Below are 17,246 nucleotides of genomic sequence, written 5' to 3'. Positions count from 1 at the left end.
CCGACTGCCCCATCTTGCAGGCCGTTCAGTGAGGGGCTGCCGCAGGCAGGGCGGGCGTGAAATGAATGTGGCCGGGCCAGGCAGCAGCTGGCACCAGGGAGGGTGGGGCCCCTGGAGCCTGTGCCAAAGTGGGTCAGCTCCATCACGCCCGCAGCTCAGCAAGGCTCGCGTGGATTTTGTTCTTATTATTTCTCTCTCGCCCTCCGCCCTCCGAGCCTCCCCTCTCCCTCGCCTCCTCTGGGCCGGGTCCCCGCTGCTCCCTGGCCAATTAGGCCAAGTGACAGGATGAATCACCTACCACTCACCCGCCCCTCTCCAGCTCCATCCCACCCTCACCACCCCCTGGACGATAATAAATAACGTAATCACAGAATTAAAAAATAATCAGTGGTCATAAATAATGCAGGATCCCCAGTTATGTAACCTGCTGCCTGGGGAGCAGGGCCGAGCTGCTTGTCGGGGCGAGGTGAGGAGGCCAGAGGTGAGCACAGGGTAGAGGAGGCTGGTTCTGGGACTCCACGGCCCCCAGACCTACCTCGAGAACAACCTGTGGGTCGAGACCCCTTTGGGGGGTCAACTGACCCTTTCACAGGGGTCGCCTGATTCATAACAGTAGCAAAATGACAGTGATGAAGTAGCAACGAGAATAATTTTATGATTTGGGGGTCACCACCACATGAGGAACTGTATTGAAGGGTCGAGGCATTAGGAAGATTGAGAACCACTGCTCTTGAGCCTTTGAGGAATAGAGCAGTGCTTTCCTGCAAAGGGGACTTAGCCAGGGCTGCAGGGAGGGGAGGCACTGGGCAATATTGGCATGCCCAGGACTGGCGGTCCCGGAGAGAAGCCCAGCAGTTTTTAATGAATCTCTCTAGCTCAATGCCTCCTTCCATCCTGCAGCTGCATTGACACAGCGTTCCCCGGCCCTGGACCAGGCTGGGGCTTAGCTAGTGCGGAGACAGCAGCCCACATGCTGTGGTCCTTCGGTGCCACTGAGTCCCGGACTTGGACGCGACAGGACAGAGTAGAAGTGCTCCCTCGAGTTTCTGGGGCTGTGCATCTCGACGGAAGCAGGCCGTCTTGCCGTCTGCCCGTGGGGACGACTGAGTAACCCACAGTGCACCAGGGCCTCCTTTGAGGGTGGGCTCAGACTGCCGCCACCCATGATAAAGAGCTCTTGACCCTTATACATATGCATCTAGAAGGGCAGCAGGGAGGTCTCTCTCAACAGAGCAGCCAGGGTGCTCTGACAGAGAAAGTGAGGGAAGGCTTCTCTGAGGTGATTGGATGAATTGCCAAGGAAGGCAGGCCCTCCAGGGGAGGCTGGGAAGCAGAGTGAGCAGGGACTGTATGGGGGTGGGGGGGGGGGGTTACAGAGGCCGGCCGGGCAGCAAGGAAGCTCCCAGCTGCAGAGGAAGGCCTTGTGTGGGTAGGTTTGTGGTTGGGTTGGTTTGGGGAATCAAAGGGGTTTGGGGTTCAAGGAAGGGCTGGAACCAGAGGGGTGGCCCAGTCCTATCAACTGATTAGAAAGTCCCCTAGAGAGAGAGAGAGACAGCAGCTATAGTTGTTCAGGTGAGCAAGGCTAAGGCTGGGACCAGGTCAGTGGTCAGGGACTCCCCCGGGCCAGGCTCTGGGAGCCCAGAGGGTTCTGTCACAGCCCTCCCCACTGCCTTTCAGCTCTTGGGCTCCCTCTTACCCCCTCCAGGCAGGTGATTCTTGATCTTAAAGGACCAGGCTCAAGAGCCAGGACCCCTGTCTTCTGGCCTCCACTCAGCCCCTTGCTCTCTCTGGGCCTCAGTTTCCCCCATCCGCAAGAGCAATGGCGTGGATGAGTTCCGCAGTGTCGGCAGCACCCTTCCACTCGGAGGTGCTATAGTTCTGGGATTTTATCGTTCCCCATCTCTCTCTCCCCTTCTCTTTCCTTCTGTGTATATAATTATTTCCCGGCACTCCAAGACAATCCCAAATTACATGTAGGCAAAATGATTGTTAAATCCCGGTGAGAAATCATGGATTTCAAGGCATCGAACACAGAGAGGCAGGTAGCAGTGGGCCTCCATGACTGCCCTCTTCCCTGAATCCACGGAGCTAGGTCCTAGGGAGAGATGAGGACTTTCGGACAGACCCAGGGCCCCACATACGAGCTCTGAATCCTTAGACACAGCACAACCCTTACTGAGCCCCACTTGTGGCTTTATCAAATGGGTGGGACGGGTTCTACTGAGCCTGGCTTACCTTTGAGTCTCAAAGCCCTGGGGCTTTCTGTTTAAAATCTCTTCTGTCTGGAGATCCCCTTCTTTAGCAAAGGCAGTGAAACCCTGGTGCTGGGGTTTGAAAGACCCAATAAAAAAAAACCCCAACCAAACCCACTGCCATTGAGTCAATTCTGGCTCATAGGAACCCTGTAGGACAGAGTAGAAGTGCCGCTGTGGGTTTCACAGACTACCTTGTGACGGGACTAGAAAGCCGTGTCTTCCTCCTGGGGAGCAGCTGGTGGTTTCGAACTGCTTGACTTTTCGGTTAGCGACCCAGTACCTTGCCCCACAAGCCACCGGGGCTCCCTTGGAAAGGCCAGTAGTACACACTTATGCTGCCATAGGCCCTGGATATTTTTCTACCAGAGTTCTTAGCACTTTGGTGAAAAGCTGTCCCCCTCTCTTGGGCCTGGCTCCAGCTCAGGGAACCCCATGTGTGTACAGAGCCAGACTGCGACACAGGCTTCTCAAGGCTGGGCCTCCTGGAAGCAGATCGGCCACGCTTGTCTGGGTGGGTCCGAGCTATTAACCTTTTGGCTGGTTATTGAGTGTTCACCAGTTTATACCACGGGGGGACCACAGTGGCTTTTGGGACTATATACTTTACAGACAGTAAGTCCTCCAGGCAGGTCTACCAAGGACGGCCACACTGCTAGAATTCTCCTTTCGCAAAGGCCCAGACAGGCCAAGTACGCTGGCCAAGGCCCACAGCACTCAGGGGTGGGCCAGGGTTAGGACTCTAGGTCTGGTTCTAGTGCCCAGATCATGAAGCACTTAGTTGGGGCAGCTCTGCAGTTTCAGACAAACCTGTGAAAGCCTGAGGAGAGAGTGTCACCCCATTTCACGCGGAAGGAAGCAGACTTGGGGAAGGGAGCCGCCAAGAGGAGACAGGCTGGGGCCTGTTAACTTGAGGGAGCATATCCAGGTCTGAAGGCTCCTGGCGGGGCCCCTGCTCTGTGTGCCTGGATCTTTGCAGCCCCAGGTCTGAAGCACGAAGCACCTGTTTTCACTGGGCAATAGGAGGTCTGAGGTCTGGGCCCAGCAGAGCCACAGCAAGGCGTGTGCAATCCGCCCAGTCACTTAGCTCCACGTCGCCCTGTTGTTGGCCCTGCACGCCCAGGCAGCAGCACACCTGTAACTGGTTAAGTAACTTGGTGACATGAAGTCCACCTCCACGGATGACAACTCCGTGTGTGTCCAAGACAATTCTGCCCCACAGGGCTTTCAATGACAGTGGCCTTTTGGAAGTAGATCGTTCAACCTTTCTTGTCCGGTGTCTCTGGGTGGAATGAACCGCTAACCGTCTGATTGTCAGCCGAGTGTGTGTTAACCGTGTGCTTCCCCTCAGGGACCCCTTGATTACTCACTGCCATCAACTCACAGCAACCCTATAGGACAGGGTAGAACTTCCCTGGTGAGTTTCTGAGACTGTTTGCAGGAGTAGAAAACCTTGTCTTTCTCCCGAGGAGCAGCTGGTGGTTTCGAACAGTGACCCGTGCAGATTGCAGATTGCAGCCCAACTCATAACCCAGAGCACTGACCTGCTATATCTTGACTGGTTGAAATTCCCAGCATCCTAGTCTAGTCGCTGGACCAGCAGCTGTCTCACGTGGGAGCTTATTAGCTGTGGACCTTCTCAAGCCCCGGCGAATCCACAGCCCTGAGGAGGGAGCGATGTGAGCTGACGCAGGAGGGCCCTCACCCTGCTGATGCCAGCGGCTAAGTGCTCGACTGCTAACCTGAAGGTTCGTGGGTCAGGTCCTCCCAGAGGCACCTTGGAAGACGTGCCTGGTGACCTATTTCCCAAGATAACAGTCATCAAAAATTCTAAGGAGCCAGCAGATAGATCTATTGATCTGCTTCTGAAAGGTCCCAGCCTTGAAAATCCTACAGAGCAGTTCTACCCTGCATATACCACACACAGGGTCACCATCAGGATCGCCGCCATGGCCCCGAACAACAACACACACGTACGCTCTACAGCCTGCCACCAATGTCCACTGCCTGGTTTGTGCATCCTTCAGGCTACATAGCCAAATGTGCCCACTGAGGGAGCGGGGTTCAGGTCCCACAGGCCCTCCCTGTGCTTGTCATTGCTGCTTTCCAAGAATCGGGAATTCGTTCAAAATAAACTGCTCCGAGGGAAATAGCGAGCCCATGGCACCCAATTCTACCCAGATGCATGCAGAGTGGCCGTGACTCGGGGTCAGCGCAATGGCCGCCGGCTTGGTTTAATCCTAGGCCAAAGCTCCTGCCAGGCCTCAGGTGGAGATGGGGTTTGTGAGAGCTTCTGGGAGTGGGTGGAGCCTCCTGGGAGGAGCAACTATGCAAAGTTGAAAGCTGATTGGAGGGCAGGGGCCTGCTCATGCCCAGAATCCCAGCAGCATGTCCCAGCCCTGTGCAGTTCTGAAGGGGAGCTTCAGGGCAAGGTCTCAGCTCCCTGGTGACCAGCACCCCAGACTCCTCACTGGACCTCTATGAAGTCATCGAGGAGAACTGGCCGGCCTTGTAGAAGGGGATGAAAGCCTGCACCCCAAGAGGTCTCCAGGATGTGGGGGAGGGGTGCCATTCCTTTCACCACAGACGACCGTCCACGGGCCCTTCAACTGCCCCTTCTTTCCCAGTGTTCCTCATGTAATGCCATGAGGTTGGCCCGCTGGGATCGCACCACCCCTGGGGTGGTGGATGAGCTTATGCAACTGGCCCACAGCCACACAGAGCTAAGCCTGGAAGCCGGGTATCCTGACCTCAGCTAGGTGCCCTCAACTCTAGGACTGGGTCCATGGTGAAGCAAGTTCTCCAGTCCCACTTAAAAGCACAGAGTCCTAGGTGCTCAGAGATGAGAGAGACCTGGGAAATCAACTGTCCGCCTCTGCACCCGTTTACAGATTGAGAAACAAGACCTAGTGAGGCACGCTGGCTGCGTTCTTATGCGCTGGGCCATCTGCCTCCTGACCGATTAATCTGCCCTGTGAGCCCCAGGACTTCTGCCCTAGTTTGTGCCTTCACTGGGGAATGGTAACCCCCCCTTGCTCCTTGTGGAACCCCGGGGCAATCCCTGGACAGCAGTAGCCCTCAGTCAGTTTGCTGAGTCAAGGCATTGATTAGTTCATTAATTAATTGACTGCTCTGACCCAGGTAAGGAGCCCTGGAGACTGCAGAGCTCCTGCTCTCTGGAGGGGGGGCTCCCCTGTGCATCTCTCTGTCTTCGGGCCCATGGCGCCCTGGCTCTCTGGGTCCCTGCAGTTTGCTGGTGCTCTGGTTTGTTTTCAACCTAGGTCTGCCCTCCCCGCATCTCTGACTGGGTCTCCCTCTCCTTCGTCCCTCCCATCTTCCTTTCTGATGCTGTGTTGACAGGGACCAGGCTAGGGAGTGTGCCAAGGCAGGCCCACCTTCCTCATTGTAAGAGGGGTTTGCACGCAGGACCCAGTGACCTCACAGCTGAGCAGCCTCCTGAAACCATGTAACGACCAGCTCAGGGCCCAGGATGGATGGGATCTTCATTATGTACCCCACAGTGCTTGCTCTTCCCCTTCCCCAAACAAGCCAGGGTGACTCTGTGTCTGTCTTTCTGTCTGTCTGTCTGTCTTTCTGTCTGTCTGTCTGGCTGGCAGTGGGCTGGGAAGGGAGGAGGCTAACCTCACTAGTGCCACCCACCTTGTCTTCTTGTCCCGATAGGCTGTGGGAGACCCAGGAGACAGCCGTTAGCCTGCTGCTTTAGAAGCTCAGGAAGGGCCTTTCTTGGGGACTCCTCATAGCTTTTCCTCTCTGAGAGTGGGTGGGCTGCTTCCTGCCTTGCTGAGTGAGCCTCACTTAGGGGTTCCTCGGCCCCTCTTCAATGGCCCCCTCTCAACCCAAAGTAGATCAAGACTTGGTTGCCAGGGCTGCCCTCCAGGACAGCGTCCGCCTTTCAGGGAGGGGTATATGTAAAGTGCTGGGGCTCAGGGCTGGGACGCAGCCACCCCCCACCCCAGGCCTCCGCAAGACTGGGGAGAAACAAACAGGCCGCCGGGCACAGCTGGAATCAGCACTACTCAGCCTGGCCCAACCTGGGCCCTCCTTGGGGCAAACACTCGTGGGGCAAGTGGCATCACCACCCTGTGGGCTCTCGAATTGGCCTGCCAAGGTGGGAAGTGGGTGGGAGAAGTGCTCTTGCCCCTCGGGGGTTCTGACCCATGCTGACCCCTCTCATCTCCTCTCCCCTTCCTTGGCCAGGTGGTGAGCCAGATCGACAAGCTGACCTCCGACTTTGACTTTGAGCTGGAGCCGGATGACTGGACCACAGCCACTGTGAGCAGCACTTCCAGCAGCGACAAGGCGGGCGTGGGCGGCCCCTTCGACCTGGGCCACCTGGACTTCATGACAGCCGACATCCTCTCGGACAGCTGGGAGTTCTGCTCCTTCCTGGATGCGTCCACACCCTCAGACTCTGTGGACGGCCCTGAGCCGGCCCAGACAGGCGCCGGCCCCGACTACCGGCTCATGAACGGCGGCCTGCCCATCCCCAATGGGCCTCGGGTGGAGACCCCTGACTCCTCCAGCGAGGAGGCCTTCAGCGCCGGCCTCCCCAAAGGCCAGCTGCCCCAGCGGACCCTGGGCACTCGGGAGAGGGTGCGGTTCAGTGACAAAGTGCTCTACCACGCACTGTGCTGTGATGATGAGGAAGGGGGTGCCGAGGAGGAGGAGGAGGGTGGCCTGCCTCCTGAGCCTCCCCGTACAGAGCCCCATGTGAGTCCCCTCAAGCCCTCTCCAGCCCCCCACAAGCTGAGGCGCTCGCCACTGTCAGGCCACCACCACTCAGGCCCAGCCTTGGCCCCCGAGCCGACCCGGCGGGTCACAAGGAACAGCAGCACCCAGACAGTGTCGGACAAGAGCACACAGACAGTGCTGCCCTACACCAGGCAGAAAGCCGGGGCCAAGAACTAGGGGCCGGGAGGGCTGGGGTGGGGCGCATAGAGCTATAAATAGATACATATATATATTTAAACAAACTCAGTCATAATAAAATTCCAAAATGCTAACCCTCTGGCCCTGCAGACCCCAGGGCTGCACTGGAGCTCTGCACGGACACCCGTGATGTACACTCGGCTCCTGGGTCCCGAGGATGGAGGGCCCCTGAGGGGCATGGTGAAAGAGGGGTGACAAGATAGGGTGGGGGAGGGAGTACATTGGGTCCTGGGGCAATTATGGGAGGCCTCTCCCAGGCTGTTGGCTCAGTCCGGGTCCCAGAGGGGACCAGGGGGTGCTAGTCGTGAGGCCAGTGGGCGTGGACTAGAAGAGGCTGCAGGGCCAAGCTCTGGGCCCACGGCCACATGTACATGCACCCAGCCCACCACCGCAGGGCTGCCTGGGATACAGGAAGGGCAAGGCCCTGGAGACTCCGTCCGAATGGGCCACCTTGATTCCGCCCAGCTCCTGGGCTCAGCCTGGTCCACGTTCCTCTAGGGATGGGAGACTCGGGCAGTTGCAGCAGCAGGCCCCTGGGCTGACCTGGGATTGACGTGAGAAAGCAGGTGGCCCCTTCTCCGCCCCTGCACCCTGCGCCCATCTGAGCAGGTCTTAACACCAACGGAGACCAGGTAGGAGCCTGAGCGCCCCAGGTCTCCATCTGGAACATGACCTGCTTTGGGGGCAGTGTGTGGATCTCCCTGTGGTGCCCCTGTCAGTACGGTGATGAGTCATGTTCAAGAGAATCCTTTGTGCGGTTCTCTGTGCTGTCAAGTCCACCCTGACTCACCGGAACCCTGTGGGACAAAACCACAGAACTGCCCCGGGGGCGGGGTAGGGGGGTGGTGTCCTAGGCTGTCAGTCTCTAACCAGAGCAGATCCCCCAGGCTTTTTTGCCCTTGGAGGGGCTGATGACTTTGACCGGTCAATGTTTTCTTAGCAGCACATTACCTTTTCTCTACAGTGCTGCACAATAGCCCTGCCAAGATAGATAGGACTCCCCGTCTCCCCATTCTTCAAGCGAGAAAACAGAGGTTCAGAGAAGTCAAGTAGCTGGGGCAAGGTCACAGAGCTTGGGCCTTCTTGCCTCCTGGAAGCATGCCGTTCCCTGGGTGCCAGGAAGCAAGTCCTAGCTGGCTCAGCTCCATGCTGGCTGTGTGATCATGGGAAGCCGGTTCACTCGTTGAGCCTTGTTGACCTCATTTGTGAATTGGGCCCCTAGTTTTCACCTCCCTCCCAGGCTGTGGTGGGACTCCAAGCAGATGGGGAAGTGAGTGTGGAGGTACAAGCTTAAAGATAGTAGACAGAGTTGGTCACCAGGTCGCTGATGTGGCCCCTCCAACCCAGTTTTCTGGGGATCCCCAGGGCAGGGACCCTGAGTGGGATGAGAAAGGGGCCCCTCCCATCCAAGTGGGAACCACCCCTGGGGCACACACGCTGCCCGAGGTCAGGAGATGCTGGCCCTCTGACCAGGGACCTGGTGGCAGAGGCATGGAACACATAGCCCCTCGGAGGTCTCCTTGCCATACATTCCCATCACAGCGGAGTTACAGCCCACCAGGCCCTCATCAGGGACTCTGCTCCTCAAGTGGGACCCAGGAGGCCTGGCATACCCACTGCCCCTGCCCGAGGGGCTAGAGGAGGGACCACCCACCTTAGCTGTGAGGACCCTGGAGTGAGTGTACCAGGGGTACACCCTCAGGGCAGAAACAGGGGGGCTTCAGGTGTGGGTTCTGCAGTGGGGGGAGCTCTCCCCATCCTGAGGTGAGGTTGGAATCCTAAAGAGCTAAGGGGTGTAGCTACCAGGGTACAAGATGGGTGGGCTACAGCTAGCTCTCTCTGGCCCAGGCCTGTGATCAGAGAGGCCCCAAGTCCCTCCATCAGCTCTGGAAACTCGCAGACACCGATCGCTGAGCCCTGTCACCAACAGGACCCTCCTTCAGGAGCTCTCAGGTAGAGACAGACCCCCTCACCCACACCCAGGAAGTAGCACCCTGGGATCTGAGGAGGACATCCAGGCCCCCCTGAGATAACACCACGATTGTAGACCGATAACACCCACCACCCACTGCTTCCCAGGCCATTTCAGTGATCCCATAGGACAGAGATGTGCCGATAGGGTTCCCAAGGCTGTCAGTCTTTACAGACGGCCTCAACATTCTCCCACAGAATGGCTGGTGGATTCAAACCAGGGACCTTGCAGTTAGCAGTCCAACACAACCCATTAGGCTGCCAGAGCTCCTTTTAGACATAGTGTATATCTATCTATCTATCTATCTATCTATCTATATATATATAGAGAGAGACACTGTCATCGAATTGATTCTGACTCACAGTGACCCTATAGGACAGAACAGAACTGCCCTGTGGGTTTCTGAGGCTGTAACACTTCACAGGAGTAGAGAGCCTCATCTTCCCTGGAGTGGTGGGTGGTTTTGAACTGCTGGCCTTGGCAGTTAGCAGCTTGATGCATACTCCACTCCACCTGGGCTCCTTTAGACCTTAGTCTCATAGTTACAAAGTCTTGGGAAGAAGATCTGCCGAATTGTCCACGTGGGACTTCCCACAGAGGAAGAAACTAAGTCCCAGAGCCAGTGAGCTCCAGGCGGGAAGGAGCCGTCCGGTTCTGGGAGATCCCCCCTGCCCTGGCTCTATAAGGCTATGTGAGGCCACTGCTAACACCCACCCCTGCTTCCTGGGCCCACCTCCTGGCTACTTGCACCAAATGGGGCCATGGTGGTAGGGTGCTTGGGAAAGGGGACGGTGGGTTTGGCTACAGGTTGGGAGATGGATATATCAATTCCAGAAGGAATCTCAGTGATGCCCAGAGTTCAGGCGTTGCCGAATGGTTGGAGGTTCAAGTCGCCCCCACCCTACCCCACCCCGAGGGCCCTCAGAAGAAAGGTCTGGTGATCGCCTTCTGAACAAGCAGCCCTTGAAGATCTCATGGAGCACAAGTCCGTGTGGAGTCATCCTGAGTCAGTCAACGCACCAGCTATTGCTTTGTGAATCATTACGTACGTTATGTAAACCCATCACATCACCTTTGACTCACGGCATCCCAATAAGACAGGCTAGGCCTGCCCCATAGGGTTTCCAGGTTGAAATCGTTATGGAAACAACTGCCACCAGCAGAGCTGCTGGTGGGTTCGAACCACGGACCTCTTGGTGGACAACCGAGTGCTCAGCCATGGTGCCACCCTGGCTCCTCTTTCTCCACTGTTCCTGAAATGCCTGCTGTGTGCTGTTAGGGACACCACATCGATTATCACTCCCTCCAGAGAAGCTATGCCCATTTCACCGATGAGAAGACGGGGCCCAGAGAGACGTCGTGTCCTGCCCAAGATAGCCCAGCTCCCCCAGTGACAGCACCGGGTGTGAATCTGGACTCCACCACGCTGCCTACCCACCTAGCTTCCAAAGACCTGGAACCCTTGCAAGTAATTTCCAGAACACGGACTGGGCCAGCAGTGTCCCCACGACTCCGGCCTGTCTTTTATCCTCATGCACCCACCTGCCCCGCACTGGGAGCAGTGATCCAGACTCCCTGGGACACTGACCAGGAGACACAGCCTGGGGGCCAGATGTCCTTTCCCCTTCTCCAGCAGAGCCAGGAAGACTGGCCGGCCCTCAGCCCAGTACTTACCAGGCTTTTTCTGTTCTGGGCTTAAGTGGGTCTACTAGGGGGCTAGAGTGTCCTTGGAAAGCTTCCTGCTGAGGGCACTTTGACATGGGGAGCATTTCTGGCTGGTGGGACTTGCTGAACAAAAGTGGTGGGTGCCCTGCTGAAATGGAGGGTGGACACTGGTCCCTCATGGAAATGACTATGGACCTGCAAAAAGAGCCCTAAGAGACCCAGAACCTTCTTCACAGCCACCCTCCGCCCTCCCATCCTGAATGAGGCGGGGAGCAAACGGGGCGTGGGGAACTGGAGAACTCAGTAACACAGATTCCAATAGAAACCATCGAGATAGGGACCCACTTTAATGAATAGATAAGAGCAGCACACAATTAGCAGATTGGCAAGTAAAACAGACATGCTAAAGCCCTTGAAAATAATTCCGTCTTAGAAGTAGGTTAAACATCTCTCGTGGCATGCGTTCTCTGAGAACCTTTCATTCCCCAGCAGGTGCGGTGGGATGCCCGGGTGCACAGTCCCGGTTACCTGTGAGCTGGAATCCTGATGAGGCCTGACTCTGACCACCTGCCTGCCCTGAACCCCGACTACAGAGAGGAGCCCAGACACCTCCCCAACTCTGCCTGTCCCCCTGCCATGCCAGCTTAGGAAACAGAGGAGTCGTGGTGGGTGACCTCGGGAGATGCTGTCCACAGCCCAGGCCTCAAGCCTGATGAGGTCTGACTCCCTGCCAGCACCGCTCAGGCTCACACACCTGCCTGTGGCTCAGGTTCCCGCACAGCATGCTCCCTGCCTCATGTCCCTGCTGAGATGGCTCAGAGCTCCGGTGTCTCCTGCTGCTGCCAGCACGTACCCCGCGCAGACCCACCAGGAGGCCCTTCCTCAGCAAGCCCCGCCTCCAGAGCCTGGCTCACCTGCCAATCACTTTCCCCACCCACTGTCCACGGCTGAGAAAACAAGGTGGGGTGGGTGGGTCACTTCAAGGCGCAGCCCGTGATGAAGTGTGGAAAAGAGGCCTGGGGTGGCGAAGGGTTTGTGGAGTGTCCTTGATGCACCCTGACCAGTGGTAGGGCCTCCCCAGGAGACCCCAGTCAGGGCGGAGGACGGTTCCCGAGCCAAACATGAGACAGGTGGTAGCATGCTCCCAAAGGTGCCTCGGTGGCGCAGTGGCCCAGTGTTGGGCTGCCATTCACAGGGTCGGCAGTTGGAATCCACCAGCAGCTCCTTGGGAGGAAGACTGGGCCTCCTTCCCCCATGAGCTGTTACCACCTCAGAAACCCACCGGGAGCCACTGTGCAGGCTCCCAAAGAAGAGGGTGATGGGTGGGGAGAGAGACAAAGCCCTGGCACCTGCTTCGAGCCCACGACCCTGGTGCGCGCTCTCCCCTGTGCTGCTAAACAGTGAGCACGAGAGACACACTCGCCCCAGAAACCCAGGGGTGAGAAGGCTCAATCTGGAGTGGAGCGCAGGCCCCGGGGTGATGAGCCTGGTGCTCCCCGGGGCCAGTGGACAGGACAGACGAGGCGGGCGAGTTCCCAGCTGTCAGCCTCTCCAGGCCGGATCTAGGCAAGAGGACAGCTTCTTTCAGGGTGGGTCCCCCTAGATCGGACCCCTCCTAGATTAGTCTTGCCCATTCAGTGACTCCCTAGGGAGTCACTGCCATCGAGCCAATTCCAACTCACAGCAGCGTTGCAGGACAGAGTAGAACTGCCCCTGTGGGTCTCCAAGACTGTACATCATTATAGGAGTCGAAAGCCTCATTTTAGGCCCACAGAGCTGCCGGTGGTTTCGAACAACTGACCTTGCAGTTAGCCGCTCACTACACCAGCAAGGCGCCTTCCCTTCTTCACAGGGGCGCCCATGTCAGGGTTTTCCCTCTGATTTCCTAACGGACGGATGCTAAGGGATGTGGTCCTCCTGCCCCAGGAGGGGCCTCGGAGAACATCCCTGGTCCAGAGAGCCAGCCCGTCCCCACTTCCAGGCAAGTCGCCACGACTTAGCCCTCAACTCTCCTGTGAGGTCTCCCCCTCTCATGTAAGTCGGTGGCCTGCATACCTGTTTGGCTTCCCACACAGTATGTTTAAAAACAAACCAAAAAAAATTTAATGAAATAAAATCAGAAGCTTTTATACCAAATTCTAGACTTCCGGTTTCGTGGGGGAAATGTGTGCCACCCTAGGCTGGTATTCCCACAAGACACCCATTCCCACAAGGCTCCACAGCAGGAATGCTGGAAATGGGGAGACATGACACTACCCACCACCACCCCACCCCACCCTCCGCTCTTTTTCATTTCCATCGGCGCCTGCTTGTGTTGATGGTGGTGGCTGAGGGTTATCGGGGTGACTCCACATGTTCAGAACAGAGCTTCCCCAGAATCGAACAGGCGGTGACCTTTCAGAGGCTGGTCACCGACGCACCTCCTGGTGGGCTTGAATGGCCAGCCTTTTGGTGAACAGCCCAGGACTTAGCCATTTGTGCCCCCTAGGGACTCCTTCCTGCCAGCATATTAGTCAGTCTGTGATTCCCCCTGTGGGCCCAACATGCCCCCACACCACCTCTCCGTTCTCTCAATGCCTATGACCCGAGAGACAGGGGTGAACCGCCCTGGGGGTGGGGGGTCTTCTAAGGCTGTCGCCTTGATGCAGTAAGTTGCCACATCATTCTTCCACAGAACGGCTGGTGGCGGCGAACCACTGACTTTCTGTTTAGCGGCCAATTGCTTAACCACTGCACCACCAGGCTCCCACACATGGCGTTTGAAAGTCGTTGAATCCATTGCTAGTAGCCCTCCCTTGGGCTCCGGTTCACCTGATATTGCACGGGCTTTCTGCCCTGCCTTGGCTGTCTCCTTCAGCACACTGCATGCACTCTGAGGGCAGGCAGGGGCCCTTGCTGTGCTCCGAGGTGCTGGCCCCGGCTAGGCACATAGTAGCCCTCCCGTGAGTGTGCAGTGAATTAATCCGCCTTTCTCCCCTATGGAGGTCATCCATGGCCCTCTGCCCTGCCTCTCCAAACATGGGAGGGTCGTGGCTCCCGAAGTCTTCCCCAAATGGAGAGGATGTGATTCTGGGGCTTGGAAGAATGAGGGGGAAAGAGGGGGTACACTGGCTGAACTTCCTGCTCCTTGAGACATGACACCACCCCACCGGCCACCAAGTGTTCACCCCATTCTGTTTTGCTGTGTGTGTGTGTTTTGATTATCATGTAGAGCACCCAGCAGGGTGAAGGGTTGGTTTCCTACTTTTTAATAAAGGCATCATCCAATCAAATGGCCTTGTGGCTAGTCCATCAATCTGCAGGCACTCCAGTGGCAGCGATAACTCACTCACCAGGACACGGTCACCCTTGGTTCACCCATTAGACTCGACATTGTGAGGTGTCAGCCAAGTGAGGTTCTGCTGAGCCAAGAGCCTTTATCCTATAAGGCTGGTGTGTTCTGAAGGCCCAGGGCCGAGATAGAGGATTTTATGTCCTGTGTCCCCCACTGCTAGTGGCCTTGGGAGGCTCTCCTCCAAGACGCCTTGCTGATGAACTCTGTCCCCTCTACCACACCCCAGTCCTTCTGGAACTTTCCTCACTGAGGGGACACCCACGGAGGGTATTGGGGGCACCTTCGGGAATTTGCATTGTGTCCCCTGTGAATGACCCCTAAGCACAGCTCCCAGAGAACAGCATGGGAACAAGGCCTGTGCCTTTGAGCAGTGTGGAGGTCCCAGCAGGGGCTCAAGGACTCAGAGCCCAGACTCAGAGCTGAGGCCACTAAGGGCCTTCTGGGCCCCCGGTTCAGAGCCCCCTTGTTCTCCATGCATCTAAGCTCCAGCGGCCCTGGGGCACCCTCACTCCATAGACTGGTCCCACGAAGAACCTGTGTACATCAGAGTAGTGGGAGAAGTAGGGTGCCCGTCATGAAAGGATCCCTGAAGGGTCCCAAGAGACACCAGAAGGCCTCCTGCCCACAAGAGAGCCTGTCCAGGGATGTCAGGGGACCAAGAGCAGGATCCAGGCATCCCCAGCCATTGCAGGGTCTTCAGGCTCCAGGTCGCTGGCCCCAAGGCCAGTCTCAGAAGCTGCCTGCACCCTGGCCAGGTGGTGGGCAGGACCACTCAGGAGTTATTAACCTCTGGGAGTCTCACTTCCTTCAAGCAGCAAGACCCACCCCCACCCCCCAACAACAGCTCTGTGGTGACGGCTCAGTGACATTCCTCGCAGTCTGCAGAATGGGTGCCAACAAATTGTGTCTCCTCCCCTCCCCTCTCCTCTCCTCTCCTCTCCTTTCCCTGAGGTCAGGATCCGAGTGCCCTGAGGATAGTCCTGTGGCTGCTCTGGGGTCAGTTCCCAATGGTCTATATAGGGACAGCCCCTCACATCATCACAGAGACAGAGCAGGAAGGCCGGGTTGGAACAGAGCACCCCAGAGAGGGTGACACCCTCAGCTGTGTCTGAAGTGGGTGCACCCGAACCAGGTGTTCTGGGGATCTTCACAAACTGCCTATTTGAAAAGTTTTTTTCTCCTGCACCCTCTTGATGATCACATCTGGTGGCAGAGAGCATCTACCCCTGGTCCCCTGGGGATTTTAGATATAAGAGAGATGTCACTGGAAATCTACATGGAGGAGGGCCTGGCCCAGTTGCCCCCCAAAGCTGGAAGGGCAAAGCAGGGAGGCAGGGGCTCTAGCATGAGTGGGGCTTACCCTGCTCTCTGGACCCCTTGGGCCCCAAGTGGTGAGGACCTGGGACTCCCCTGCCATCAGACAAAAGGGTTGCAATCCCGGGTCTGGTTCTGCCTAGAACATATATGTCCTGTCATACCCATCTCTTGCTGTGCCTCAGCCCACGCCAGCCGTGCCCACAGGGACCAGCCGTTGTGAGCTGCATGCCCCCCAGTCTCCTCAGACCTCTTCTTGCTAAGTAAGGCCCTGCTGGGGTGTGACTTGTGGAAGGCCTGGAGTCTGACCCCTTTCCTGGAGGCCCAGCAGGCCAAGGCCCCGTTATACCTAGCTCTGATTGTCCCTACACTCACTCCCCAACTCCATCCGCCAGGTTGACAGAGAGCTCCACGCATGCGATGCCAGCCCCTGCCTTGCAGAATGGGGAGCTTAGTGCCCCAGCACCCCAGCTCCCTTCCTTCCCAAGCTCCTCCTCCAGGCACCAAGGGCCCGGCTTTTGGAAGGTGTGGGTTCTGGACTGCGGATGCAGCAGCAGAGAAGGGCTGATGCCTACAATCACCCTTAGGGTGCAAGATGGGGACCCAGTGTAGGACCAGGGTCCAAGCTTTCTCTGGGTTGGGGTGTGAGTATCACAGGAGGAGAAGACCTCCTAACTGCCCTCCACCGACTGGTTCTGCTCCCCAAGAGCTACTTAAACTAATCTTCAGACAAGATGCAAAACAGCTTGTGCCAATCTCCGCAGCCCAGTCTCTGCTGGCTCATCAACGCAGCCGGCTTGCAAAGCCTAGGAGCTCCTTGCAGTTCCTCCACAGGGCCGGGCTCCTAATGCCTGCCTCCCCACCCCCACCTCCACCCTTCCAGGGCCAATGTCTTCCATGGCCATTGACCCTCCTGGACCTGACCTTCCCCTCCTCACAATCCTGTGGTGGCCAGAAACTCTGCTCCGAGCTTGAGCAGCCCCCTGCCCTCGAATGGATGTCCACTCACGGCGATCCGATAGAATAGAGCAGAAATGCCCCCCTGAGTTTCTGAGACCTTATGTCTCTCTACAGACGGGCAGAGAAAGCCTTGTGGATTATCTTTGAATTCCCAACAAAGCTGACCTCAGACCCCAGGCCCCCCACCTCCTTGCTGTAGGACTCCTGGGAAGTGGGTTAGCCATATCTGAACAACACCTGTGCGTAGGCTGTGATGAGGCTTTCCTGGGGAGGCTGTAGTCAGGCTTTAACGCATGTGATTTATTTTAATCATTCGTGACCGCTGCCCCCCACAAACAAACATGTGTTTGGTATGTTTGATTGGCGCTTGGCATCGCCTTCTGACACCCCCCCACCCCCGCCCTCCTCGTGGCCTTACAGGACTGCAGAGGCCCCAAAGCTAAAACTAACATTTCCCAGACTCCTTTAGGGCTGAGGTTCCACCTGTGAATCATTGTTGTTGCTTGCCACGCGGCTGATGCGGACACCTGGCCGTTCTGGGTGTGGCAGAGTGGAGCCGCTCCTCCAGGCTCGTGGGCTTGTCCTCTTCCTAAAGCGGATCTCCAGGCCTCTTCCACAGCACCATGGGGTGAGCTGAAACCACCAATCCTCCGGTGAGCAGGTGAGGGAAAACTTTCTGCCTCCCCCCCGCCCGGAACCAGTCAGTGAGTTAGGCCCCAACCATGAGATGCATGTTGCAAGATCCGAAAGGTAGAAGTGGAGGCAATCTCATGGAGGCAGAGTATCAGGGCTTTCTCCT

The 17,246-nt window shown here is 57.2% G+C and overlaps 1 protein-coding gene across 2 annotated transcripts in view; it reads left to right on the top strand.

Moving 5' to 3' along the window:
- Positions 1–7,247, top strand: part of INSYN1 (inhibitory synaptic factor 1) — a 12,800-nt gene extending 5,553 nt beyond the window's left edge. The window contains exons 2-3 of one of the 2 annotated variants that reach the window (XM_045285820.1): positions 3,828–4,000; positions 6,471–7,247. In XM_045285820.1, coding sequence (XP_045141755.1) covers positions 3,965–4,000; positions 6,471–7,181 — 747 coding nt within the window. In that variant the 5' untranslated portion in view covers positions 3,828–3,964 and the 3' untranslated portion in view covers positions 7,182–7,247. The remainder of the gene's footprint in view (positions 1–3,827; positions 4,001–6,470) is intronic. The other variant, XM_004712027.2, reaches the window with a different exon arrangement.
- The last annotated feature ends 9,999 nt before the right edge of the window (positions 7,248–17,246 follow it).

This window comes from Echinops telfairi, unplaced genomic scaffold (genome assembly GCF_000313985.2).
Source record: "Echinops telfairi isolate 266 unplaced genomic scaffold, ASM31398v2 ScPeMD7_7475;HRSCAF=8513, whole genome shotgun sequence".
In the NCBI taxonomy this organism is placed as follows: domain Eukaryota; kingdom Metazoa; phylum Chordata; class Mammalia; order Afrosoricida; family Tenrecidae; genus Echinops; species Echinops telfairi.
Note: the sequence above shows the minus strand (reverse complement) of the source record. Positions and strands in the feature narration are given on the sequence as shown.